The sequence below is a fragment of the Ctenopharyngodon idella genome, chromosome 21 (genome assembly GCF_019924925.1).
Source record: "Ctenopharyngodon idella isolate HZGC_01 chromosome 21, HZGC01, whole genome shotgun sequence".
NCBI classification, from domain to species: domain Eukaryota; kingdom Metazoa; phylum Chordata; class Actinopteri; order Cypriniformes; family Xenocyprididae; genus Ctenopharyngodon; species Ctenopharyngodon idella.
In genome coordinates this window covers 2,022,228-2,048,257 of record NC_067240.1, presented here as the reverse complement: position 1 = coordinate 2,048,257, position 26,030 = coordinate 2,022,228, and the positions used below count along the sequence as shown (strand labels likewise).

Sequence of the window (26,030 nt, the reverse complement as noted above, 5' to 3'; positions counted from 1 at the left end):
CGTTTAGTCGTTTGGATTTAGATTTCTCCTAAAAATCTAAAATTAATGTACTCACAATTTATAAAACAGCAGATTTAGCGCAGAATGAACGGCTGTGTTCCACTTCACGTTTATGTTCCCTTCCCTCGCTCACTTCTCTTCTTCTCCTAGACTCGGATGTGTGTCATTGCTTCGGTTGCACGAGCGCCCTCTACTGGCGGAAACTTCATGTCTAACCTTCATAGATTAGATACAACCAAGATAAAAAAAATTTTTTTAAAAGATACAACCAAGATAAAATCTGTTGTCTTGTTTGAGATTATACAAACACTATTTATCTCCCCATATGTTTGATTTGGGAAAAAGATTCAGACTTCAAATTTGTTTGTGCATTTACCTTCTGGACTCCAACTGTTCTGTGTTACTGATATTGTAGATTTTAATATAAATCTTGACTTCATTTTAATTAAGTTTTTTGAGCAAAAACTGACAATACTGTGTCTAAAATATTAACATCTTATTTATTGAATCGTTGAATAAAATCAATATCACATTTGCTCTTACATTTTGACTATGTGACTTGCTGTGGAGTCTTGAAGTCGTTGTGGTGTTCACACTACGTGACACTACCTAAATGACCTGCAACAGGAGGTTACACACTACACGAGCTGACGACAACTGTCACCCAACAACTTTATTTGAAAATGGATGTTGGGAGGAAATTAGATTAAATTTTGAATTAAATTCAATTAAAATTAAAATAACCGACTTAGTTAAGCCGACTGTTATTTAAGAACATTTCCCTTTATTGTTTCCATGCTTGTCACGTGACACACCGCGGCCAGCTGGCCACACTGTAGGACAGATGTATTACTTTCTCACCATGTCATGAACTATCTGATATTCCGATTCTCAAATATGTGCAAGTGAGTGTTTTGTCATTTAAAAACCTATGTAATGACCTTGATCTTAATATATAACATGAATTCATCCATTTGTCCCGAAATACATGTAGCTGGTGAACTGGGAGAACAATAGAGTGAGTGAGCTTTATAGTTACTTACACAATGTGTATCTGATATGAATAAACGTCGGCAAATTATATTTGAATGGATTGTTATTGCTGCTTCCATAGACATGATATTTCATTGGCTGTCTCGTTGCGACACGTGACACCACAGGATATCGAGTCGGCCGACAGCTCCAGATATTTAGCATGCTAGATATCTGTCTGGCGTCAGCGAGGTGTTTGATGCGTCGTTGAGTAGTTCACATATAAAGATTGGCGAGCGCTGATCACTTGCTGATTTTCCCCCAATCACAGCCACATGTCGGCGAGCTTGTTAACTTGAAAATCAGGGTTAAATCAGGCTTAAAATCCTGTAGTGTAAACTTGGCATTAGACAACTTCAGGCAATGCTTTTTCTTATGAGACTGTAGACTAGATGATTGGGTGAAACTCTTCCCACATGAAGAGCACTGGTGCGGTTTCTCTCCGGTATGAACTCTCTCATGATCTTTCAGGTTTCATGACTGAGTGAAACTCTTTCCACAGTGTGAGCACTTGTACGGTTTCTCTCCAGTATGAATTCTCTGGTTTGATTTTAAGATGCTCAATGTACTAAAGCTCTTCCCACAGTCAGAGCACATATAAGGGCTCACACCAGTGTGAATACGCTGCTGCACTTCTAAACGTACCAGTAGTGTAAAACTCTTTCCACAAAAAGAGCAAAGGTGAGGCTTTACATCTGAATGAATTTTAAGGTGTCTACTTAAGCTTGATTCCAGAACAAATGCTTTATCACACTGATCACAGCTGAATGACTTCACTCCAGAGTGAGTGCAGATGATTGTTGAGAACGCTTTTGGATCTGTAACTTTTTCCACACTGAGTGCAGGTGAACGGTCTTTCTCCAGTGTGAACTCTCATGTGTCTCTTAAGGTTTGATTTCTGTGTTAAACTCTTTCCACACTCAGAGCAGGTGAAAGATCCTTTGACTCCAGATTTTCCAGCTTGTTTTTGTGTGAAATTCTCTTCAGTCTTTGAAATGACTGAAGTTGCATCTTCATTCTTAAAACAAAGAGGTTTTTCAAACAGATGATGTTTGTCTTCATTTTTATATGTCAGTTTTCCATCTTCATTTGTGAAATGGTGTTTGACTTCATTCACTTCCATTAGGTCTAAAATCAACATAATAAATTAAATTTACAAAAGGACAAATGAGAAAAAGAAATAAATTCAATTCTTAATTTGGCACAAATATACTTTACTACTGAGTCTACTTGTATCTAATTTCAGATGTATTGTTATATGTCAGTTTTCATCTTAATGCTCCTCATCAGTCTTTAAAGAGAATGAAGGAAAACACCAACCTATTTGTTCCTCTGTATCTTCATCTTTTATTCTGCAGGGTTCTTCCTTAATCTCCATCTTTACAATAGTATGTCAGTAGTTTCTCCTGGAGTAATTCCTCCTGCTTGCTGCTTCTTCTCCTGTGGGAAGATGGGAATATTCCCCAGCATTTAAACTCTCATGAACGGCTGTGGGAGTGGCTTCACTGACTGAAGCTTTAGCAGACGATCATCACACGTATAATCACTCTCAATTATTCAGGTGCAAATGTTTGCTCAAATCATTTAGAGACAATCAGTACTCATCTTGCTGGATCTGCCAGTTGTTTTTGCTGTCAGCTGATTCAGAATGCTGCAGCAAGAGAGGTCTTTAATGAGCCGAAGAGAGCACACAACACACCTCTCTACATAAACTTGTATTGGTTGCTAATTGCCGCTCACTTAAAATTCAACATACTGATGTTTGCCTACAGAACAACCACTGTCTCTGCACCTCTATACCTAATCTCACTACTTCAGACTTTTGTGCCCTTCAGAAGCTTGTGCGTTCTGCAAGTGAGCCTTGTGGTGTCATCCCAAAGAGACACAAAATCACTTTCACTGACTTTCACCTGGACTGTTCCCTGCTGGTGGATGCTTAACCTGAGCTGCGGAGTCTTTAGCCATCTTCAAGAAATGGCTGCAAGACAAATCTTTTTCATCAACATATGACCCAATTAATTCTAACATACACAGATACCCCTTTTCCACCAGCATGAACTGGGTAGTAATTTAGAGCTAGTGCTATTGCCAATTCGGAGTTTGTTCAACTGTCGAGACTTCTAAGAACCGGTTTGCCTTTCCACGGGCTAGAGAGCCAGCACAGATCTTACGTCACTGTATACGTCTCATCTTTCCCAGCAATGCTAGCACGGCAGCGACAAACACAAAGACACCAAGCTTGTTCGAGAAGCATCGGCTTCTCACAAACCTATTGGCACATGACATCAAAGCACTGTGAGAGCGATCCAAAAGAGTCGTATGATCTACAAACGCTCCCGCAGCACTCCGATGTCACACACTGATTGGTCTGCACAGCTCCAATGCATCTCAAACAAGGCTTCCATCAACAACTATTGATGCTCATGGTTTTGCGAACCTGCATCGGCATCCAAACTTGGTTCATGCAGTTTGCCTTAACTTGTATAGACATAGATTACAATCTAGATTACAGCTGCTATTAGCTCAATTAGCTGCTCTTTTTAAAAATGGCAGTCACAAGTTTCTGTTCATCTTGTTGGTCACTCTTCCTGAGCAATTTCATCTTCTCTCAGTGATGTGTTTGTCACAGTCCATATTATGAGATGGATCGCCTGATTAAACATACATAGAAAAACATTTGTTGCCATGCAGAGAATGATTTCAATGCAAAAGTCTTCAATATTAAAATGTAATTTAGTCATCTACACACAAATTGCATAGTGTTCGCAAGCATCCCAATTATTCTAACCACAACAAATAATGTACAGGCACTCACACATTGTCACGTAACATGCCTATAGAAGTTCACACAAACGAGGATGAACAGCAACCAGGATCTTTAATAACATAACTCAGATACCTCTTAAAAAACACTATAACGTTGACACATACATTGACAAGAAGGGACAAAGACTAAGCCAGAACTTAGGATATTAATAAACTGACCAAACAAAGGAACTAATGAGGAAGTATATGAACACAGGCGGAAACTAATTACATAATTAACAGACTGACAGACAGAAACTATAGGTCAAACTAAGAAACACAACACAGCAGACATGTGACACACATGTGCTTTGAATTGTTCTTGCACTACTTTAGTTTGTCCACCAGATGTCAACTCTGAACCGGCTAATGTTTCACATTCTGAGAAAAAACAGAAGACGGAGCAAGAGCAACAACAAACACAGCCGCCCGCATTGACTAGCACTTCTATTTTAAATGAGTACACTACAAAGACATTTTTCGTCCATAACGTTTTGAGAGAACAAGCACAGAAACTGAACAAGGATGAATCTCTCTAGTGCGCATGTGTAATATCTGTATCTGATTTAGACTGAACAAAAAACTCTAATAAATATAATGACCCATAGACAAAAAAAAGAAAAGAAAAAGAAACTGATAAAAACTAACTGTTATTTAGGATTTTGTTTGTTTGTTATTTGCCCACAATAAGCCTTGTGGGCAATGTTTTGTCAAATGCCACAGCTGTGCACAAGGCGACCCAGGTTCGAGTCTCGGCTCGAGGTTCAGGTTTCTCAAACCAACATCGTTTGTTCACAAACTTCTAGCTTCCAGCTGCAAATTGTGGCATGTTACAAAATCTCTTCTGTTTTTATTAATGATATCATCAGTGATTAATCAATGTCGACCTGACTTTAATTACATAACAGTTGACTTAAAAATCTCAGGTCATTCAACCCCTACTAACTACTGGCCTGGCATGCATAATATATATATAAATTAAAAAAGGTTCAAACAATCACTTATGCTCCATAAGGAAACACGATGCATTAGGAGCCTGGAGCATCAGTGAATGTTTGAACCTTTTTTATTAGTTGTGTTTGAGTCCCTCAGTTGTCCTCAGTGTGAAAAGATGGATCTCAAAATCATTCAGTCACTGCAGTAAAGGGTTCAAATATGCAAAAGATGGTGGAAAACTGAAGAATCTGCAGGACCTGGAGGATTTTTCTGAAGAACGTTGGGTAGTTTAACTGTTCAAGACAAACAAGAGACTCATGAACAACCATCACAAAACAAACAAACAGTCGTAGATCATCCAGGTAACCACACACAGTATTAAGAATCAATGGTTCACAAACTTTTGAACTGGGTCATTTTAATAAATTCAGCTATATATTTTTTTTTTTGTGGATTATATGTAAACATCTTTTATGTAAAATATCTTACTCAGGACAGTACTAAATAAAAAATAACATGCATTTTGTATGATCTCTCATTTTGTTAAAATTATTCACATTCACAACAGATTCTGCAAGTGGTTCACATACTTTTTCTTGCAACTGTATATGCATAATTAATGTGATTACCACCTCAGAATTAACAAAGCACATCCATTCATAAATTGTCGCATTTAACCGACACACTTGTTTTCTGAACTATTACTTTGACCTTCCTAAAATCTTCTTCGTCAAATGACCAAACTTCAGTATTATTTCAGCACTGGTGCGGCTTCTCTCTAGTATGAATTCTCTCATGCTTTTTCATGTTTCCTGACTGAGTGAAACTCTTTCCACAGTGTGAGCACTTGTACGGTTTCTCTCCAGTATGAATTCTCTGGTGTTTTTTTAAGATGCTCGGTGTAGTGAAGGTCTTCCCACAGTCAACGCATATATAAGGTCTCACGCCAGTATGAACACTCTCATGCACTTTTAAAGAGGTCAGTAGTGAAAACCTCTTCCCACATGAAGAGCACTGGTGCGGTTTCTCTCCAGTATGAACTCTCTCATGCACTTTCAAGGATTCTGAACGAGCAAATCTCTTTCCACATTGTGAGCACTTGTATGGTTTTTCTCCAGTATGAATTCTCTGGTGTGTTTTTAAGACGTCTGATGTAATGAAGGTCTTTCCACAGTCAAAGCACATATGAGGTCTTACTCCAGTATGAACTTTAAGGTGTCTTCTTAGGTTTGATGAAAAAACAAATGTTTTATCACACTGATCACAGCTAAATGACCTCAGTCCAGAGTGAGAGCGCAGATGGTCTTTGAGAGAGCTTTTGTGAGTGAAACTCTTTCCACACTGAGTGCACGTGAACGGCTTTTCTCCAGTGTGAATCCTCATGTGATCATTAAAGTGTTCTTTCTGGGTGAAACTCTTTCCACACTGAGTGCATGTGAATGGTTTTTCTCTAGTGTGAATTCTTGAATGCACATCTAAGTGTTTTTTCTGAATGAAACTCTTTCCACACTGAGTGCATGTGAACGGTTTTTCTCCAGTATGAATTCTCATGTGCACATTTAAGTCTTTTTTCTGAATGAAACTCTTTGCACACTGAGAGCATGTGAACGGTTTTTCTCCAGTGTGAGTTCTCGTGTGCACATTTAGGTGCCCTTTATGTACGAAACGCTTTCCACACTGAGTGCATGTGAATGGTTTTTCTCCAGTATGAATTCTCATGTGCACATTTAAGTCTTTATTCTGAATAAATCTCTTTCCACACTGAGTGCATGTGAATGGTTTTTCTCCAGTATGAATTCTAATGTGCATATTTAAGTCTTTTTTCTGAATGAAACTCTTTCCACAATGCGTGCATGTGAACGGTTTTTCTCCGGTGTGAATTCTCATGTGCACATTTAGGTGTCCTTTATGTATGAAACTCTTTCCACACTGACTGCATGTGAACGGTTTTTCTCCAGTATGAATTCTCATGTGCACAATTAAGTCTTTTTTCTGAATGAATCTCTTTTCACACTGTGTGCATGTAAATATTTTTTCTCTCGTGTGAATTCTCATGTGCACAATAAAGTTTTTTTTGTGCATATAAGTCTTTTCACACTCAGAGCAGGTGAAAGATCCTTTGACACTAGATTTTCCAGCATGTTTTTGTGTGAAATCCTTTTCAGTCTGTGAAATGACTGTGTTTCCATCTTCATTTGTGAAATGATCAGGATGCTGTTTGTCTTCATTCACTTCCATCAGATCTAAAATCAACAAAATAATTTGTCAAAATTCAAATAAAGACAGAAAAATGATTACAAGAAGAAGTATAGGTGACAATTTTTTTTGTCATGCCAACTCAAGTGCTAATATGTTTGGTCTTGGCAGAACAGCTCTGCTGCGCTGTTGCTGCTGACTTTGCTGCTGCTGCTGCAGAGCAAGCACAGGACTTTCTACTGCCAATACATACATATACATACAATACACAGACACGCTGCTGTGAGCATTAACTGCTGCTGCACAACATAACATACATGAATTACATGTGGCAGATCTATACAAGTGGAGCTGGGGAAGGTGGAGGGTTTCTGAAAGCACTCTGCAACTGCTATAGCTGCTTTGCAAATGCTGACCAGTATTCGAAAGTTAAGCAGCAAGTTCACTGGCTGCTGATGCAGCAGGAAACAATCAGAATGATGTGGTTGCTAACAGATTGAGTTATGGACCTATCAGCCAGCACCATCTAGAGTTTCATGACAGAACTTTGTTTTTATAGATTATTGTTCTTGTCCTTAATGTTCCTCAGCAGTTGTTAAAGAAAATTAAGGGACACACCAACCTATTTGTTCCTCTGTATCTTCATCTTTAATTCTACAAGGTTCTTCCTTAAACTCCATCTTTACAATAGTATGTCAGTAGTTTCTCCTGGAGTAATTGCTTGCTTCTTCTTCAGCTGTGGGAAGAGAGGAATATTCTCCAGGATTTAAACTCTCATGAGATGTGAATTGTAGTCGCTGTTGCCGTATCTGGACTGGACTAGATTTCCAGAGAGACGTTACGAGAAATTTGTGTTCCACAGGGGTACTTTGCAATTTTAATCCTCATCTTGCTGGATCTGTCAGCTGCTTTTGACAAAGTTAGCCACCAGATCCTCCTGTCAACCCTTATGACAAAGGGCATCTCAGGAACCACACTCCAGTGGTTCAAGTCTTACCTCTTAGGTAGGTCCTTTAGGTTGTCATGGAGGGGTGATGTGTCTAAAGGCCCTTTCACACTGGACGCGTAACGGAAAAGTGAAACGAAAAAAGCGAATAGTTCGCGTCAAAACCATTCACATCAGCTGCGACGCGAATTTGCGACGTTTGTGCTCTGAAAGATTCCAAAACATTCGTGGCGACAGCTGAATGAAAAAAATATATATATATTTCAACAAAATAATCTTCATCCTGTTGAAAAAGTTGGTCAGTTTAACTGCTCGGGACAAACAACATGGACACTTCATCATCCAGTGAAGACGAGCTTTTCATTTTTTTTTCAAAGAGCGAAAAGAAGGTTTTGGGTGCACCCAGTCTTAAAGAACAGAGAGTCTGAGGGGGAGTACGCTAATCTTGTACAGGAGCTAAAACTTTATCAAGGCCGGCTCCGTACTTACTTTCGAATGTCCGTGGGACAATTTGAGGAGCTCCTCCAGACAGTGGCACCGCATCTGATGAGACACTGTCGTATTGACGGCAACACATTCACTTTCCATAGTCAGGGACACAATTAGGTTTAAAAAAAAAAATTAAAAAAAATCAACAAGTTTTACCTCAAAAGGTTATGTTATCCTTGTCTATAGCCTACAGCGACTTGCATGTACTCCCACAGGAGCTGTAATCTCGTGAGAAATGCGATACCTGTCAAAGGTTAATGTTGATTGAATAGCTAGTGACATCTACTGAACATTTTGTTTACAGAAAAGAAACCCACTCACATATACTGTGAGTAGCCCAGGCTATAAATAGGCTTCTGTCTAAGATAAGAAAACCTTTATTTATCCCTCAGTGGGGAAATTGTATGCCTATGGACTACAGATATAAGTTTAACTACTAGACCTATAGTTTAAATAAACATTCAGATGATCCGTCATTGTTGCTGTGACGTCACCTTTGTTTCCTTGTATTGGATTGGTTGAAGCCTTTTCTGTCGCCTCGAAAGTGAAAAAAATCGACATCGAAGCGAAAAAAATAAACGTCGTTTTTTCGCAGCAGCACATTCGCGTTCGGTGTGGAAGCACTCATTACACATACAGCTGATCAAAAAATAAAACCATCGCGTCCAGTGTAAAAGGACCTTAAGTCGCAACATCTAGCTACTGGAGTGCCTCAGGGCTTAGTGCTTGGACCACTTCTCTTTTCTATCTACATGTCATCACTAAGATGTGTCATGTCTCAACCTGATATTTTTCAGACATTTCTTGCTGGATGAAGGACTACCACCTTCAACTCAACCTTGCAAAGACAGAACTGCTTGTGTCTCAGCCAACCCAGCACTTCATCACTATTTCTCCATTCAGCTAGGATCACCAACCATAACTCCATCCAGGACAGCCAAGTCAGCTTTATACAACACTAGGAAGATCAGGCCCTTCCTATCGGAGTAGATCAGCACGTTTCAATTCAAATGTGCACATCTATCGCACAGGACATCAGTTCTGACTGGATCCTTTCCCTAATCGCCCATCCATAACATTTTCATCTCGTTTTTATTCCCATTATTATACTTGATCTGTACATAAAGGGCTGTGGATTTGCATAAAATTACTTTATCTTGCTAGAGTTTATTGCTATTTCTAATCGATGTCGTACTTGCTATCGGTGTCTGTTAGATCACACAACTCAAGGACTTGGCATCACATGCACAATAACTGTAATTTAAAACTGTGAATAAACAAATGATCAATAATGGATAGATATACACTAGGATTTGGGCGCTCAACATCTCTTCTCTTTAGCTGTGTCCCATTTCAGGAGCTGCATCCTTTGAAGGCCTCCAAAATATCACTAAAGTAAAGACCACTTCGACCCGCGGACTATACAAAAAACCCACAGCAACAGTGTAAAAGTAGCCTAATTCCAGACTTGGCAACACTGAATGGAGCATTGTTAAATGGCCTAGCAGTTGTGGCCTATGGACATTTGTGAGGGGATTTTAAAGAAAAATGAAGGCAGAAAAGTTTTTACTTGCTTTTTATGAGTTTTATTGGATTTTGACATGCTTCAGCGCCAGCGATGACGGGTGATGTATCTCAGGCTGAGACAGGACCATAACCCCATAAACTATGTATGGTTAAACTGTGTAATGTCACTTTTATATCGTTAGAAACTATTAGTTAACCTAGTTGATTTCTTATGTTAAATCTAAATGTGAAAATATATTTCACATTTATACATTTACTCTGTATTTAAGTCTAAATTACATGAAATGAAGTACTTTAGATTTGTATTTAACTCCACTTCAAAGAGGCAATATTTTACTTTTTATGAAAAACTGGCATTTTACACAACATGGATATTACAGTTTTGTTTAGATATTACATATTGGTTAAAAAATATGAACACTATATAATAGAAACACAAAAAATATGGTCTTATTATGATGCATTGCTGTAGATTAAACTACCCAGAAGTATATGAAGTAATAAAAGATAATAAAAGCTCAAATTAACCAACCTTAATTATGTGCAGAAGTACAATGCAACATACACAGTAATGCAGCAGTAATATTACTAAAAAATAAAATAAAATAAAAAATAAAATAAAAAAAGTAAAAAAAAACTGGCAGAATACATGCTTTTGATTAGGACTGCAACAAACTATTATTTTGATAATCGATTAATCTACCGATTATTGGAACAATTAATCGATTAATCGACTTTTTTCTTTTTACTAACTATCGAGTTTATGGTCACTGAATGGCTTTTATGAAGTAAATGTAACATTTTGTTACATATTTGTTTGCAAGCTGTTTTATTGATGTCTTTCTGCGGTTGAAACTCTGATTATGTGATTACATTAGAGCTGGATTCATTTCAGTAAATTGTACTGTATTCATTCATGTTTATTTCGTGCTGTAATAGCAGAAAAGAGGAAGAGATAATAGGTTCACGTGCCGCTTGACCTGAGGCGCTACAGCGATCTGTCACTCCACATTAAAGAGCGCCAAAACCACATGTATTGTTTGAATCCCGTAGTAAAATTGACAGAATTTAAAAGTTAAGACTTTGTTTTATATCAAAAGTAACCTGATCTGTCTTATCTGTTGGCGCGCTGTCTGTGTCCTCTATGCTCTGCGATGTATCTTTCACTGCGTGAGAAAATGGACGTATGGCGAACAGTGAGTTTGAATGAGAGTTGGTGGCCCTGCATGACAGCATTTTTTGTAGTTATGCTAAACGTTATGTTTTATGCTATGTTAAACTCCCACATTTTACGGGTTCGACTTCGTTTGCACCAGAGTTTGCACTATGCACTCCGAAGCAGCGTGTCTTCTTCTATTGGATTCGATCCGGGAGGTATTGCGTTACAGCGCCCCACTGGTCAAACCAGGTTATTGCAGGCCCTTCAAATAGATCATATGAGATCAAAAGACTATTCGACAACTAAAATATTGTCGACAATTTTTTATTGTCGACGTTGTTGATAATGTCGACTAATCGTTTCAGCCCTACTTTTGATATTTTAAGTACATAGCTAAAGTGCCTTCTAGTAAATTTAGTGTTTTACACAATTATTTAATGAATGAAGCACACAAAAAAATTAATGACAAAGCCCTAAAATATACAATTAATTTGGCATAATCGCCAAAGCCTTAAAACTGACAATTAATCAGCATAATCGCAACTATTTAAGCTTGCACTGCCTTTTGAGCCGAGCGGATAAATGGTCCGTGTGGCACTGATCAAATGAGTAGTGCTGTTTAGTTCCACATTTGCCACATTAACATTTTATCAAAAATTTATCAAACTTTTGTTTTTATTGTATCAATTTATTGTAATAATTATCGCTATCATTTTATCAGCCCCAATTTAGGCTTTTATTCACCAATAAACACTGATCCACATGCACACATCAGTAATGGAAGCTCAAACGTCTTTGCTTGACATTAATTATGGTGAGTAATTAAATGAGTTTTCATTTTTGGATTAACTATCCATCCAGTGTTTTGCTCAAACAACTGTTCAGGAACAATAGAGGGGGAGTAATTAATGACATTATTTATGGTGAATAAACATGAATTTTCATTTTTGGATGAACTATCCCCTTAAGTGTTTTGCGCAAACAACTGTTTAAGAACAATTCAACTCCTCTAGCTTTTTTTTTTTTATGTTGCTCTTACTTTAGATAAGATTTACACGCATTAAAAACTCTGTTTACCAGGTTTCATTTGTTCATTACATAAAATAAAAACACTACTCATAATCTTCACAAATTGTAATGTGAAAAACCAGTCAGTAACGAGCTTACGCTTCACGAGCATAATGTAGTCGTGTAGACATCAGTCGGTTCAGTTCTGAGTGATTCACTAAATGAACTGATTCGTTTAGTCGTTTGGATTTAGATTTCTCCTAGTAAATGAAAATTAATGTACTCACAGTAAACACAGCAGATTTAGAGCAGAATGAACGGCTGTGTTCCACTTCATGTTTATGTTCCCTTCCCTCGCTCACTTCTCTTCTTCTCCTAGACTCGGATGTGTGTCATTGCTTCGGTTGCACGAGCGCCCTCTACTGGCGGAACTCCAGTGATAATTTTAGATACAGGCAATGCGTCGCGGTAAAGTGAAAGTTGCTCATTTAAAGAGATGCCAAGACATTCTGGCCGATCTTGAAAACTTAGGAGGAAGCAATCTTATTTAAACTCCGTAATGAAACAGAATAAGATCTTTATCTGTGTGATTTCTCACGTGCACATTATTCCTTTATGAAACTCTTTACACGAAATTCTTTTTAGTCTGTGAAATTCCTTCTTCATTTGAGAAATGATGAGGTTTTTGAAACGAATCCTGCTTGTCTTCATTCACTTCCATTGGGTCTCGAATCATTAAATTCCCATAATTTAATTAAAGAAAGGGCAAATTAAAAACAAAACGAAAGAGCCGACTTTTGGCCTACTAAGTGCTGTTATTTCTTTATGGTATTTTAGTCTTTTTCCCTCTCAAAACTAGTGTTATTATGAGAAATGTGCTACATTTCCAGCCAGGGCCGTGCACAGACATTTTAAGGGGCAGTGGCCCAAACCAAAAAAAAAAAAAAAAAAAAGGGGGGCACTAAAGGGAGGGGAGGATATTGGGGTGTGGGGTGCTTGTTAATACAAATTATTCATTTGTTACAAATATCCAATTAAAAGAGAAGACAGCACCTTCACTTTGAGTCTTTTTAGTTGACTCTTAGGCTATATCATCTTAATATATAGAATGAATAACAAAACTTTTCCAATTATATTTTAAACATAATTAAGATTTATGTCTAATTGATTTTAAGTAGTTGTAATTATTCTTCCATTCACATAATTTATTGTCTGTCTTTAGCATATTTCTAGCATATTCCTTTACTCTCAGTCACCTGTGACTGTCTGATTTGGCTAATTTGCCTGCCCCAGCTTCATCTTGAATGGAAGTATAATACATTTAATTTAATATTATAAAGCATAAATCTATACATTGTGTTCCAAATTATTATCCAAATGACATATCAGTAGGATTTCAGTAAAATAAAAATATTTAAATGACTGGCGATTGGTGGCACGATCCCCGAATACATCAGCAGATTAACAGACGGATCCTCCAATCGAAATTCACACCTGAAACAGACAAAGTATACACACACACACACACATACAGTGGGGAAAATAATTATTTGATCCCCTGCTGATTTTGTTAGTTTGCCCACTTATAAAGAAATGAGGGGTTTATAATTTTTATGGAAGGTTTATTTTAATGGATAGAAACAGAATATCAACAAAAAAATCCAGAAAAAACACCATATAAAGGTTATAAATGCATTTGCATTTCATTGAGTGAAATAAGTATTTGATCCTCAAGCAAAACATGACTTAGTACTTGGTGGAGAAACCCTTGTTGGCAAACACAGAGGTAAGATGTTTCCTGTAGTTGGTCACCGGGTTTGCACACACCTCAGGAGGGATTTTGGTCCACTCCTCTTTACAGATCCTCTTTAAGGTTTCTTGGCAACTTAAAGTTTCAGCTCCCTTCACAGATTTTCTATATGATTAAGGTCTGAAGACTGGCTAGGCCAGACCTTAATGTGCTTCTTCTTGAACCACTTTTTGCCTTGGCAGAATATTTTGGGTCATTGTCATGCTGGAAGACCCATCCACGACCCATCTTCAGTGTTCTGGCTGAGGGAAGGAGGTTCTCGCCCAAGATTTTACGGTACATGGCCCCGTCCATCGGCCCCTCAATGCGGTGAAGTCGTCCTGTACCCTTAGCAGAGAAACAGCCCCAAAGCATAATGTTTCCACCTCCATGCTTGACTGCAGGGATGATGTTCTTGGGGTCATAGTCAGCATTTCTCTCCCTCCAAACATGGCAAGTTTGAGTTGATGCCAGAGAGCTACATTTTGGTCTGATCTGACCACAACACTTTTATCCCAAGCCTTCACTGAACCATTTAGATGTTCATTGGCAAACTTCAGATGGGCCTGTATATGTGCCTTCTTCAGCAGGGGGACCTTGCAGGCACTGCAGGATTTCAATCCATTGCGACGTAGTGTGTTACCAATGGTTTTCTTGGTCACTGTGGTCCCAACTGCCATGACAAGCTCCTCATGTGTAGTTCTGGGCTGATCCCTCACCTTTCTCATCATCATCCTTACCCTATGTGTTGAGATCTTGCACGGAGCTCCAGACCGAGGGCGATTGATGGTTATTTTGGATTTCTTCCATTTCCGAATAATCGCACCAACAGTTGTCTCCTTCTCACCAAGCTTCTTGCTGATGGTCTTGTAGCCCATTCCAGCCTTGTGCAGGTCAACAGTCTTGTCCCTGATGTCCTTTGACAGCTCTTTGGTCTTGCCCATGGTGGTGGAGAGGTTTGAATGGAAGATACAGATTCTTGGGACAGGTGTCGAGCCGACATTAGGAGTACTTTCTTTAAGTGACGGGACTAAACTGTGTTTGACATGGGCACATAAATCTGTAGGAGGCAGAATTCTTACTGGTTGGTAGGGGATCAAATACTTATTTCACATGATCAAATGCAAATCAATTTATAACCTTTATATAATGTGTTTTTTCTGGATTTTTTGGTGGATATTCTGTCTCTATCCATTAAAATAAACCGACCATAAAAATTATAGACTCCTTGTTTCTTTGTAAGTGGGCAAACAAACAAAATCAGCAGGGGATCAAATAATTATTTTCCCCACTGTATGCGGCAACATATACAAAAACAAAATTATGTAGCACAGCGTAGGTAACAACACAAATACATTGCTTCGCTTCAGAAGGCCTTTAGTAACCCCCCTGGAGCCGTGTGTACACGTTTATGATGGATGGATGTGGATGGAATCACTTTCTTCAGCTTATACTCGTGGGTCCCGTTCACTGCCATTATAAAGCTCGGATGCGTCAGGATATTTATTAAAATATCTCCAAGAGTGTTTCTTAGAAAGAAGGAAGTCATATACACCTAGGATGGCTTGAGGGTGAGTAAAGCTTGGGCTAATTTTCATTTGAAAGTGAACTAACACTTTAAGAATACAGAATGAATCAACAAAAACATTTTATTTGTCAGGTTAAAATGCATTGCCGATTATACAATTAGAAGCCAATTCAGAAATAAAAATACATAACATTAATTGGTCAAAGATGACTCTAACAGTAATAAATGCATACACACAGTGGTGTGTGAGTGTTTTTAAGACACTCAGCCATCACTGCATAGGGGTCTTCCGGCTACAGAATTTCCCAAATGGCTTCTATGCTACATTCCCTTAAATACCCAGACCAGAACAAAAGTGAGTGAGGAGAGAATGAGTGAGGAGAGAATTTTGGGCAAGGTGGTGTGCTATTTTGTTGAGATCTTCTCTCCAGATTAATGAGTTTTATTGTTTTATTGCAGGGTGTTTGATCTTAGCTTTTGTCTTAGCAGGGAAACCAAGCCTTCGGTCTTTTGCTTCATCTGAATTTCAAATTTATAAGTCATGGATCTGAATTTTGCTCACTTAGACACTTTCGGGCAACACTTTTTCTTATGAGTCAGTAGATTAGAGGAGCAGGTGAATCTCTTCCCACATGAAGAGCACTGGTGCGGCTTCTCTCCAGTATGAACTCTCTCATGATCTTTCATGTATCCAGACTGAGAGAAACTCTTTCCACAGTGTGAGCACTTGTAAGGTTTCTCTCCAGTATGAGATCTCTGGTGTATTTTTAAGGCACCGGATGTAGTGAAGGTCTTCCCACAGTCAAAGCACATATAAGGTTTCACACCAGTATGAATACGCTCATGCACTTTTAAAGAGTTCATATGTGAAAAACTCTTTCCACAATAAGAACAAACGTGAGGCTTCACAGCAGCATGAACTTTAAGGTGTTGTCTTAAGTTTGATGCAACAACAAATTTTTTATCACACTGATCACAGCTGAATGATCTCACTCCAGCGTGAGAGCGTAGATGATCTTCGAGAACACTTTTGTGAGCGAAACTCTTTCCACACTGAGTGCATGTGAACGGTTTTTCTCCAGTGTGAATCCTCATGTGCTTATTTAATTCCATTTTCTGAATGAAACTCTTTCCACACTGAGTGCATGTTAACAGGTTTTCTCCACTGTGAACTCTCATGTGCACCATTAGGTGTCCCTTCTGAATGAAAGTCTTTCCACACTGAGCGCATGTATAAGGCCTCTCGCCAGTGTGAGATCTCAAGTGACATTTGAGCTTTGATTTATATAAGAATCTCTCTCCACACTGAGTGCACGTGAACGGTTTTTCTCCAGTGTGAGATTTCATGTGCACAGTAAGGTTTCCTTTCTGTCTGAAACTCTTTCCACACTCAGAGCAGGTGAAAGATCCTTTGACTCCAGTTTTTACAGCTTGTTTCTGTGTAAAACTATTCCATCTGTGTGAAACTAAACCATCTTCATCTTTGAAATTATGAGGTTTTTGAAACATCTGCTGTTTGTCTTCATTCACTTCCATCGGGTCTAAAATCAACATATTAAATTCCAGTAATTCAATAAAAGAAGGATAAATGAGAAACAAAAATAAATATTGTTCAAAATCTCAATTTCACACAAATCTTGTTTAATATTAGTATCTAGTTTTAGATGTATAGTTATATCCTCCTGACACCAGCTATGGAGTTTTGCCCTCTGTAGAGGACATTATATTTTAGTGAATTTCTCCATATATCCATATATCTCACAGTTTTAATGACAATACCAAATGTTTGGAAGTTTCACCATGACAACTCCCTCTTCTTGGTCTTTAAAAATGGCTGACATTAATTTAGTGATCAAATTTAACACCCTTATGGAAATAAGTTACTATTTTGTAATTATCATTTAAATCTGCAAATTGTTTGTCATAAATCAACATCTCAGGAAAATATTATGGGGTTCCAAATTAAAATATGACTTTCTGTTACGAAATTGATTTCATACACTTCCTCTGTAGAAGAGACCAGGACCTAAAGCATGTATATTACGCATTTTGGGAGACACAACATGTGAATAGGAAAAGAAATTATATATCAATATTCCTACGAAATAGATATTATTATGAAAATCTTGCTAATTATTACTCCAGTTATTACACTTCTTTTTTCATTACATATTGCCCCCAAAACACATGAATATGTAAATTAGATACTGTGTATATAATAGGAAAACACATTTATGGCCATTTTACACACATATTGCATAAAGCAAAATGGTATATCAAATCAGTCTGTTATATCTTTCATAATATAGTTGAGAATCATTTTTATACAAAGTTTGGTGCAAAAAATCCTGAAACCTAAACATTTATTGGCGGTTTTTAAAAAAAAAAAAAAAATCCCACTGTTTTTGCCTTTTCATGTCTATTCATGTTTAATTTTATTTTTTAAAAACTGAGTCCTGTATCCTCTACAGAGGACATAGCATAACAAATGAATAAAATATAATTTTTCAAAAATGTTATTTTCCCTTTTTTTTTTCTTATGCTATAAAAATGTAATAACATGAAAAAAATACTAAATTCACAAAACTTTTTTTTTCTGGTAGTCAGGAGGATATGTCAGTTTTCATCTTAATGTTCCTCATCAGTCATTGAAGAGAATGAAGGAAAACACCAACCTATTTGTTCCTCTGTATCTTCATCTTTTATTCTGCAGGGTTCTTCCTTAATCTCCATCTTTACAATAGTATGTCAGCAGTTTCTCCTGGAGTTATTCCTCCTGCTTGCTTCTTCTCCTGTGGGAAGATGGGAATATTCCCCAGCATTTAAACTCTCCTGAACGGCTGTGGGAGGAAATTAATGAAGGTGTGAATTGTGGTCGCTGTTGCTCATTTAGCAGATGATCATCACACTTATAATCACTCTCAATTATTCAGCTTTAAGTGTTTTGCTCAAAAATCTGTTTAGAAACAATTGTATGTAGCTCATTTGTATGTTGCTCTTACTTTAGATATGATCTACATGCATTAAAAACTATTTACCAGGTTTCATTACATAAAATGAAAACACAACTCATGATCTTCACAAATTGCAAAGTGAAAAACCAATCAGTATAATGAGTTTACGTTTCACGATGTACAGCATCAGTCAGTTCATTTCGTTTCATTTCTGAGTGATTCGCTAAATAAACTGACTCGTTTGGATTTAGATTCCTCCTATTAAATGATAAAATGAATGTACTTACAGTCTAAACACATCAGATTTAGAGCAGAATGAACGGCTGTGTTCCACTTCACATGTTTATGTTCCCTCGCTCACTTCTCTTCTTCTCCTAGACTCGGATGTGTGTCATTGCTTCGGATGCACGAGCGCCCTCTACTGGCGGAAACCAATCTCTATTAAACTATCTAACCTTCATAAAATGAAATACGAGACAACCAAGATAAGATCTGTTATCTTGCTTGAGATTATACAAACACTATTTATCCCCCCACATATATTTGATTTGGGGAACTTCAAATTTCTGTTTGCAATAATAGTTACTCCTTCAACTGTTTTATGTTAATGATGTTGTTGATTTTAATATAAATTTTGAGTTCATTTTAAAGTTAGATGGTACAAATAGTCTGTTATTAATAAAAATGTGTATTATTAAGAGAGATAAAGATTTACCTTAAAAACTCCAGAACTCCAGTTCTGTCCGAGCAGCTCAATGCAAGTTGTCAGATTTAGATTTCTTCCAATAAAAATAAAATCACAGTTTGATAAACACAGTGAATTTAAATCAGCTAAAGGTACACTGTAGCTTTTGGTGCTTAATAAACAAAATGTAATGTGTCTTGTGGAAGAACATAAACCTTATTCACAGCAGCGCCATGGTATGAAAGCGAGGCTGTGAGGATAGACTTACTTAGATTTATTGGAAAGATTTTTTTTTTTTTGCAGTGTTTTGTCAGCAGAAAATTATCAAAATTGTTGTGAATTGCATTCTAAGTGTTGCTTGTTTTACAAAACCCCGTATTGGTCCTCTCTTGTATTGCACATTGTATACGAGATGAACTGAGCAGTAATGCAACAATGTGAAAATGCTCATCATCGCTAAAGCAGTGCATGGTCATCTCATACAGATGTAACAAAAATAATATATTTTAGAAAACTAGTGTGTTGCAATAAAACACTATGATTTATGAAGGAATGTGTTTTGTTTATTTGTGGAGTTTAATTATTTTCATTGTACATATGAGGTATTTGTGAAACAACGGCAAAAATAATTTATCAAATATCATTCATATCACAAACAACTTGTTTTTAATCTCGCTGTATAGAGGTGATGTATTGAAATCACTCTCTGAGTCTGCACAATGTATAAATGTGAGAAATATAAATGAAAGGGTAACACTTTACAATAAGGTTCATTAGTTAACATGAACTAATAATGAACTGCACTTTTACAGCATTTGTTAATGTTAATTTCCACATTTACTAATGTATTATTAGTAATATATTATTAGTATTAAGGTTTTTGATGAAAACATTCCAGGATTATTCTCCTTATAGTGGACTTCAATTGGCCTCAAACGGTTCAAGGTCCAAATTACAGTTTCAGTGCAGCTTCAAAGAGCTTTAAACGATAAAGCCCTTTGAAGCTGCACTGAAACTGTCATTTGGACCTTGAACCGTTTGGCGTCCATTGAAGTCCATTATATGGAGAAAAATCCTGGAATGTTTTCATCAAAAACCTTAATTTTTTTTCGACTGAAGAAAGAAAGACATGGACATCTTGGATGACATGGGGGTGAGTACATTATCAGCAAAAGTTTATTTAAAAGTGAACTAATCCTTTAATTTTTTATTTCACATATTTTCAAAATGTGCAATCATTACATTACACAAAACATTTAAGATGCCATAGATACAACAAATGTTAATAAACCCCATTCAACCATAAGCTAGCCTATCCCATACCCGAACTTGACTGATTTTGATATATTGAGTTTCAAACACCATAAAACAGCTCATTCATTCTCTTGAGTGATTTCAACCCAAGAACAGCTTTCCAATATGTTCTTAATGCTTCACTGAACAGATGAACTAAAAAAAAGAGCTGTTTGTGGTATAGATGATGATTTAATGAACTAATGTTCAGAATATTTCAGAAATGATCAAGATAAATTTAAAATAATTCACATCTCCTTGAAATTGTGGCATTTCACAGCGACACACTAGTTTTCTAAACTACTTTAACCTTCCAAAAATTTCCTTTGTCAAATGATCAAACTTCACTTTTTAACAAATTACCTTCTCAGATGAAATCAGTCAAATTCCAGCTTTTGCTTATTCTTAATCATTTACTTGTAAGTGTTGAACGTGAAACTTTTCTCATTTGGACAATTTTGGGCAGCGCTTCTTCATATGAAACTGTAGATTAGGTAAGTGGGTGAAACTCTTCCCACATGAAGAGCACTGGTGTGGCTTTTCTCCAGTATGAACTCTCTCATGAGATTTCAAGTATGAAGAGGAAGAGAAACTCTTTCCACATGAAGAGCACTTGTACGGCTTCTCTCCAGTATGAACTCTCTGGTGCACTTTTAAGGCACTGGATGTAGTGAAGCTCTTTTCACAGTCAGAGCAAACATAAGGTCTCACACCAGTATGAACACGCTCGTGGTCTTTTAACTTTTGTAGATCTATAAAACACTTTTCGCAAAAAGAACAAGCGTGAGGCTTCACACCAGTATGAACTTTAAGGTGCCTTCTTAAGTATGATGCCAAAACAAATGTTTTATCACACTGATCACAGCTGAATGATCTCACTCCAGAGTGACAGCGCAGATGATCTTTGAGAAACCTTTTGGATGAGAAACTCTTTCCACACTGAGTGCATGTAAACGGTTTTTCTCCAGTGTGAACTTTCATGTGCATTTTTAAGCATGTTTTATCAATGAAACTTTTTCCACATTGAGTGCATGTGAACGGTTTTTCTCCAGTGTGAATTTTCATGTGTCTCTTAAGGTCTGGTTCATGTACATAACTCTGTCCACACTGAGTGCATGTGAACGGTCTTTCTCCAGTGTGAACTCTCATGTGTACATCCAACTTTCCTTTCTCTGTGAAATCCTTTCCACACTGAGTGCATGTTAACAGATTCTCTCCAGTGTGAAATCTCATGTGTCTGTTAAGGTCTGGTTTATGTGTGTAACTCTTTCCACACTCAGAGCAGGTGAAAGATCCTTTGACTCCAGATTTTCCACCTTTTTTGTGTGTGAATTTCTTTTTAGTCTGTGTAATGACTGTGTTTCCATCTGCATTTGCGAAATGATGTGATTTTTGAGATCGATGTCGTTTGTTGTCATTCACTTCCATCGGGTCTAAAATCAACATATTCAATTCTCAATATTAATTTAAAGAAGGACAAATGTAAAACAAGAAGGAATGTAAGTGAACCTCTATTTAGCAATAATCTATCTAGTATCTAGTTTCAGATGTATTGTTATATGTCAGTTTTTATCTTAATGTTCCTTAGCAGTAGTTAATGAGAATAAAGGAAAACACCAACCTATTCGTTCCTCTGTATCTTCATCTCTCATTCTGCAGGGTTCTTCCTCAATCTCCATCTTTACAATAGTATGTCAGTAGTTTCTCCTGGAGTAATTCCTCCTGCTTGCTTCTTCTTCTCCTGTGGGAAGATGGGAATATATCCCAACATTTAAACTCTCATGAACGGCTGTGTGAGCGGCTTCACTGACTGAAGGTGTGAATTGTGGTCGCTGTTGCTCATTTAACAGATGATCATCACACTTACAATCACTCTGGATTATTCGGGTGAAAATGTTTTGCTCAAATGGTCATTTAGCAACAATTTCTTTATTTGAGTTTTTAAAGTATAAAACTGGAAGATTACGCTGCAAAAAGCAGTTGAAGGATGACATGCATGATTCAGTAATTCATCTGACTCCATTAAAGTTATTCTTTAACCTCTTAAAAGTAAAAATATTTTTTTGGAACTGATAGATAAATGTAGGATTTAACCTGAACATTTAGATAATGTAAGTTACAGCTTTCAACATTAACAAAAGTGATTTTCAAAGCATTTAAAGCATGCAAAGGTATTTATTAAGTTGCATGATTAGATATACTGACAGTAGAGTGGAACAACATACTGTATAGAAAAACTGCTGTAAAAAATAATGCACTGCTGTGCAGAAGAGGCCGTAAAAGCCTTTCTTGTAGTATGAGGTTATGTGTGGCAGGGTTAAAGCCTTTCTCCAAGATCAACAGTTTACCTTGAGCATTGTTAAACATGAGTGGATTAGAGATGTTAAAACCAACTGACAGGAAACCAAAAGCCCATAAACTTGAAGGCAAATGGGTGGTGATGAAGAGGGGGAGAAGTATGTTAACATATTCTCCTCAATGCATGTTTCTGCGATGGTATCTATAAATTAGGATACTTTAATATCTCTATTAAGTACACCACACTTCGGTTCATTTTATAAGCCGCCAGATGAGACCAAACATGACATAGTTACATGTTAGAACACACAAAAAGATAAATAGTATGTAGTGGAAAGCACATGTGTCCTGTGAAGCAAATGGTACAGATGTGTCGTTGAGGTGCAAACGACTCCGTTTCAACAAACAGAGCCATCCTGTGTCAGGAGTGTCCCAACAGTCGTCAGTCAGCATGTCAATGAATCCTTGGCATTAGGATACTGTGATGAAGAAGGCCATTGTCCCACATTTAAGTCATTTGTGCAGCAAACCGTACACTGGTTGTGCTTAATGCATGTATAAGTTGTCAGCTTTAGATTTCTTCTAGTTAATGAAATTAATAAAATGAATGTACTCACGGACTGATAAACAGCAGATTTTGAGTCATTTCATGAACCACAATGGACTCAAAAAGATCACACCATACAGTAACTAGTGACATAACTTGATATAGAAACTCATTAAAGTAATTCGGAGGATGGAGACTACACATAATCTGCTTAAAAATATGTTGGAGGCAAAAAATAATTATTGAATGACTTAATATTAATTTTATCCAAATAAAATCCAAATAGTTTATCAAAGGTATAACGTATGTTGTAGTTCATATTTTAACCACTGATGAAAGCATTAAATGACTTTTTTCTTTTTTCCCCTTGTGCTTGTGTCAGCATCATCGCTCAAGCAGTGCATGGTCATCTCATATGAAGGAATCTGTTTTGTTTCTTTGTGGAGTTTAATTATTTTCATTGTACATATGAGGCATTTGTGAAACAATGGCAATAGTCTCAAATATCATTCATATCACATACAACTTGTTTTTAGTCTCGCTGTTTAGAGGTGATGCATTGAAATCACTCTCTGCACATTGTATAAATGAAAGAAACTTGTGATTTATTTAGGTATAGATTTAAATTGCTTACATTAAATCAAAGGGTTTAACATTGTATTCAACATTGATAATGAACCAGTAGTAGAAACAACAGTTCATTCTTTTGGGGCAGTTGTGGCCTAATGGTTAGAGAGTTGGACTTGTAACCTGAAGGTTGTGGGTTTGAGTCTTATTATAATCATAACCTTTATCTCCATACTAAAATCGCAGATGGCCAGACAGTAATTCATCTTTTATAAATCGTTAAAATATTAATGTCTGTGACGCTGTGAGCACGGAGACTGTTGTGTAGACTGTAAGTATTTAAAACAAGGCCATGTTTACCACTGTGTGGCATCCCCTCTTCTTTTTATAACAGTCTGCAAACATCTGGGGACTGAGGAGACAAGTTGCTCAAGTTTAGGAATAGGAATGTTGTCCCATTCTTGTCTAATACAGGCTTCTAGTTGCTCAACTGTCTTAGGTCTTCTTTGTCGCATCTTCCTCTTTATGATGCGCCAAATGTTTTCTATGGGTGAAAGATCTGGACTGCAGGCTGGCCATTTCAGTACCCGGATCCTTCTTCTACGCAGCCATGATGTTGTAATTGATGCAGTATGTGGTCTGGCATTGTCATGTTGGAAAATGCAAGGTCTTCCCTGAAAGAGACGACGTCTGGATGGGAGCATATGTTGTTCTAGAACTTGGATATACCTTTCAGCATTGATGGTGCCTTTCCAGATGTGTAAGCTGCCCATGCCACACGCACTCATGCAACCCCATACCATCAGAGATGCAGGCTTCTGAACTGAGCGCTGATAACAACTTGGGTTGTCCTTGTCCTCTTTAGTCCGGATGACATGGCGTCCCAGTTTTCCAAAAAGAACTTCAAATTTTGATTCGTCAGACCACAGAACAGTTTTCCACTTTGCCACAGTCCATTTTAAATGAGCCTTGGCCCAGAGAAAACGCCTGCGCTTCTGGATCATGTTTAGATATGGCTTCTTTTTTGACCTATAGAGTTTTAGCCGGCAACGGCGAATGGCACGGTGGATTGTGTTCACCGACAATGTTTTCTGGAAGTATTCCTGAGCCCATGTTGTGATTTCCATTACAGTAGCATTCCTGTATGTGATGCAGTGCCGTCTAAGGGCCCGAAGATCACGGACATCCAGTATGGTTTTCCGGCCTTGACCCTTACGCACAGAGATTGTTCCAGATTCTCTGAATCTTTGGATGATATTATGCACTGTAGATGATGATAACTTCAAACTCTTTGCAGTTTTTCCTCGGAGAAACTCCTTTCTGATATTGCTCCACTATTTTTCGCCGCAGCATTGGGGGAATTGGTGATCCTCTGCCCATCTTGACTTCTGAGAGACACTGCCACTCTGAGAGGCTCTTTTTATACCCAATCATGTTGCCAATTGACCTAATAAGTTGCAAATTGGTCCTCCAGCTGTTCCTTATATGTACATTTAACTTTTCCGGCCTCTTATTGCTACCTGTCCCAACTTTTTTGGAATGTGTAGCTCTCATGAAATCCAAAATGAGCCAATATTTGGCATGACATTTCAAAATGTCTCACTTTCAACATTTGATATGTTATCTATATTCTATAGTGAATAAAATATAAGTTTATGAGATTTGTAAATTATTGCATTCCTTTTTTATTCACAATTTGTACAGTGTCCCAACTTTTTTGGTATCAAGTTTGTAATAAAATGGTACTTGTGTCATGTTTTAAGTTAATTTTGTGTCGATCCTTTGAATAACTTGCGTGAGCTTCTCTACATGTAGTTGTAGCAAATACATCTCTTCAGCAGGTTGTACTGTACTGTTATTTAATGTGTTTTTGGATTGTTCTGCTGACAAAACACTGCAAAAAAAATCTTTCCAAGAAATTTAATTAGAAAAAAACTCCAGACAACAGGAGCTGTGGAAGAAAGTGATCTTTCCATTGAAAACACAGTAAGTCTATCCCTCACAGCCAGATAGTTTAATAGGGATTTGTTTCCGCCAGTAGAGGGCGCTCGTGCAACCGAACAATGACACACATCCGAGTCTAGGAGAAGAAGAGAAGTGAGCGAGGGAAGGGAACATAAACATGAGAAGTGGAACACAGCCGTTCGTTCTGCTCTAAACCTTTTTCAGACTGTGAGTACATTAATTTTCATTTTGTTAGGAGAAATCTAAATCCAAACGACAAGAAGTCAGTTAATTTAGTGAATCAAAATAAACCGTTGTACATTGGTG

The 26,030-nt window shown here is 37.3% G+C and overlaps 4 protein-coding genes across 5 annotated transcripts in view; 1 reads left to right on the top strand and 3 right to left on the bottom strand.

The window, feature by feature from the left end:
* Positions 1 to 3,893: 3,893 nt before the first annotated feature.
* On the bottom strand, positions 3,894 to 12,493 carry LOC127503426 (gastrula zinc finger protein XlCGF57.1-like). Of its 2 annotated transcripts, XM_051877171.1 has the most exons (3): positions 12,386 to 12,486; positions 7,592 to 7,705; positions 3,894 to 7,016 (listed from the first exon to the last, which is right to left on the bottom strand). In XM_051877171.1, the coding sequence occupies exons 2-3, from the start codon at positions 7,647 to 7,649 to the stop codon at positions 5,530 to 5,532; spliced, it is 1,545 nt and encodes a 514-aa protein (XP_051733131.1). In that variant the 5' UTR covers positions 7,650 to 7,705; positions 12,386 to 12,486; the 3' UTR covers positions 3,894 to 5,529. The 2 variants fall into 2 exon arrangements, with proteins under 2 accessions (XP_051733131.1, XP_051733132.1); XM_051877172.1 differs by lacking the exon at positions 7,592 to 7,705 and having other exon boundaries at positions 12,386 to 12,493.
* A 3,029-nt stretch (positions 12,494 to 15,522) lies between these two features.
* Positions 15,523 to 18,744, bottom strand: LOC127503438 (gastrula zinc finger protein XlCGF8.2DB-like). The gene is made up of 3 exons (XM_051877244.1): positions 18,657 to 18,744; positions 18,091 to 18,255; positions 15,523 to 16,956 (listed from the first exon to the last, which is right to left on the bottom strand). Exons 2-3 carry the CDS (start codon positions 18,146 to 18,148, stop codon positions 15,974 to 15,976), a joined length of 1,041 nt encoding a protein of 346 aa, XP_051733204.1. The 5' UTR covers positions 18,149 to 18,255; positions 18,657 to 18,744; the 3' UTR covers positions 15,523 to 15,973.
* A 2,047-nt stretch (positions 18,745 to 20,791) lies between these two features.
* Positions 20,792 to 22,178, bottom strand: LOC127503613 (gastrula zinc finger protein XlCGF7.1-like). Its single transcript, XM_051877633.1, has 3 exons — positions 21,963 to 22,178; positions 21,465 to 21,714; positions 20,792 to 21,296 (listed from the first exon to the last, which is right to left on the bottom strand). The coding sequence occupies exons 1-3, from the start codon at positions 22,024 to 22,026 to the stop codon at positions 20,792 to 20,794; spliced, it is 819 nt and encodes a 272-aa protein (XP_051733593.1). The 5' UTR covers positions 22,027 to 22,178.
* Positions 22,179 to 25,869: 3,691 nt separating this feature from the next.
* LOC127503435 (gastrula zinc finger protein XlCGF8.2DB-like) overlaps positions 25,870 to 26,030 on the top strand; it is a 55,022-nt gene continuing 54,861 nt past the window's right edge. The window contains exon 1 of the mRNA XM_051877240.1: positions 25,870 to 25,931. The gene's annotated coding sequence lies outside the window, so the exon portion shown is untranslated. The remainder of the gene's footprint in view (positions 25,932 to 26,030) is intronic.

Excerpts from the sequence above, each read along its gene's own strand:
- LOC127503426 (XM_051877171.1), bottom strand. The coding sequence starts at position 7,649 with ATGGAGTTTAAGGAAGAACCTTGTAGAATTAAAGATGAAGATACAGAG. Across the intron at positions 7,017-7,591 it reads AGATACAGAGGAACAAATAG|ATCTGATGGAAGTGAATGAA; the intron begins GTTGGTGTGTCC and ends TGTTGATTTTAG.
- LOC127503613 (XM_051877633.1), bottom strand. The coding sequence starts at position 22,026 with ATGGAGATTGAGGAAGAACCCTGCAGAATGAGAGATGAAGATACAGAG. Across the intron at positions 21,715-21,962 it reads AGAGGAACGAATAGGTTGGT|ATGGAAACACAGTCATTACA; the intron begins GTTTTCCTTTAT and ends TCGCAAATGCAG. Across the intron at positions 21,297-21,464 it reads ACTGGAGAAAGACCGTTCAC|ATGCACTCAGTGTGGAAAGA; the intron begins ATGCACTCAGTG and ends AAAACCGTTTAC.
- LOC127503438 (XM_051877244.1), bottom strand. The coding sequence starts at position 18,148 with ATGGAGATTAAGGAAGAACCCTGCAGAATAAAAGATGAAGATACAGAG. Across the intron at positions 16,957-18,090 it reads AGATACAGAGGAACAAATAG|ACCCGATGGAAGTGAATGAA; the intron begins GTTGGTGTTTTC and ends TGTTGATTTTAG.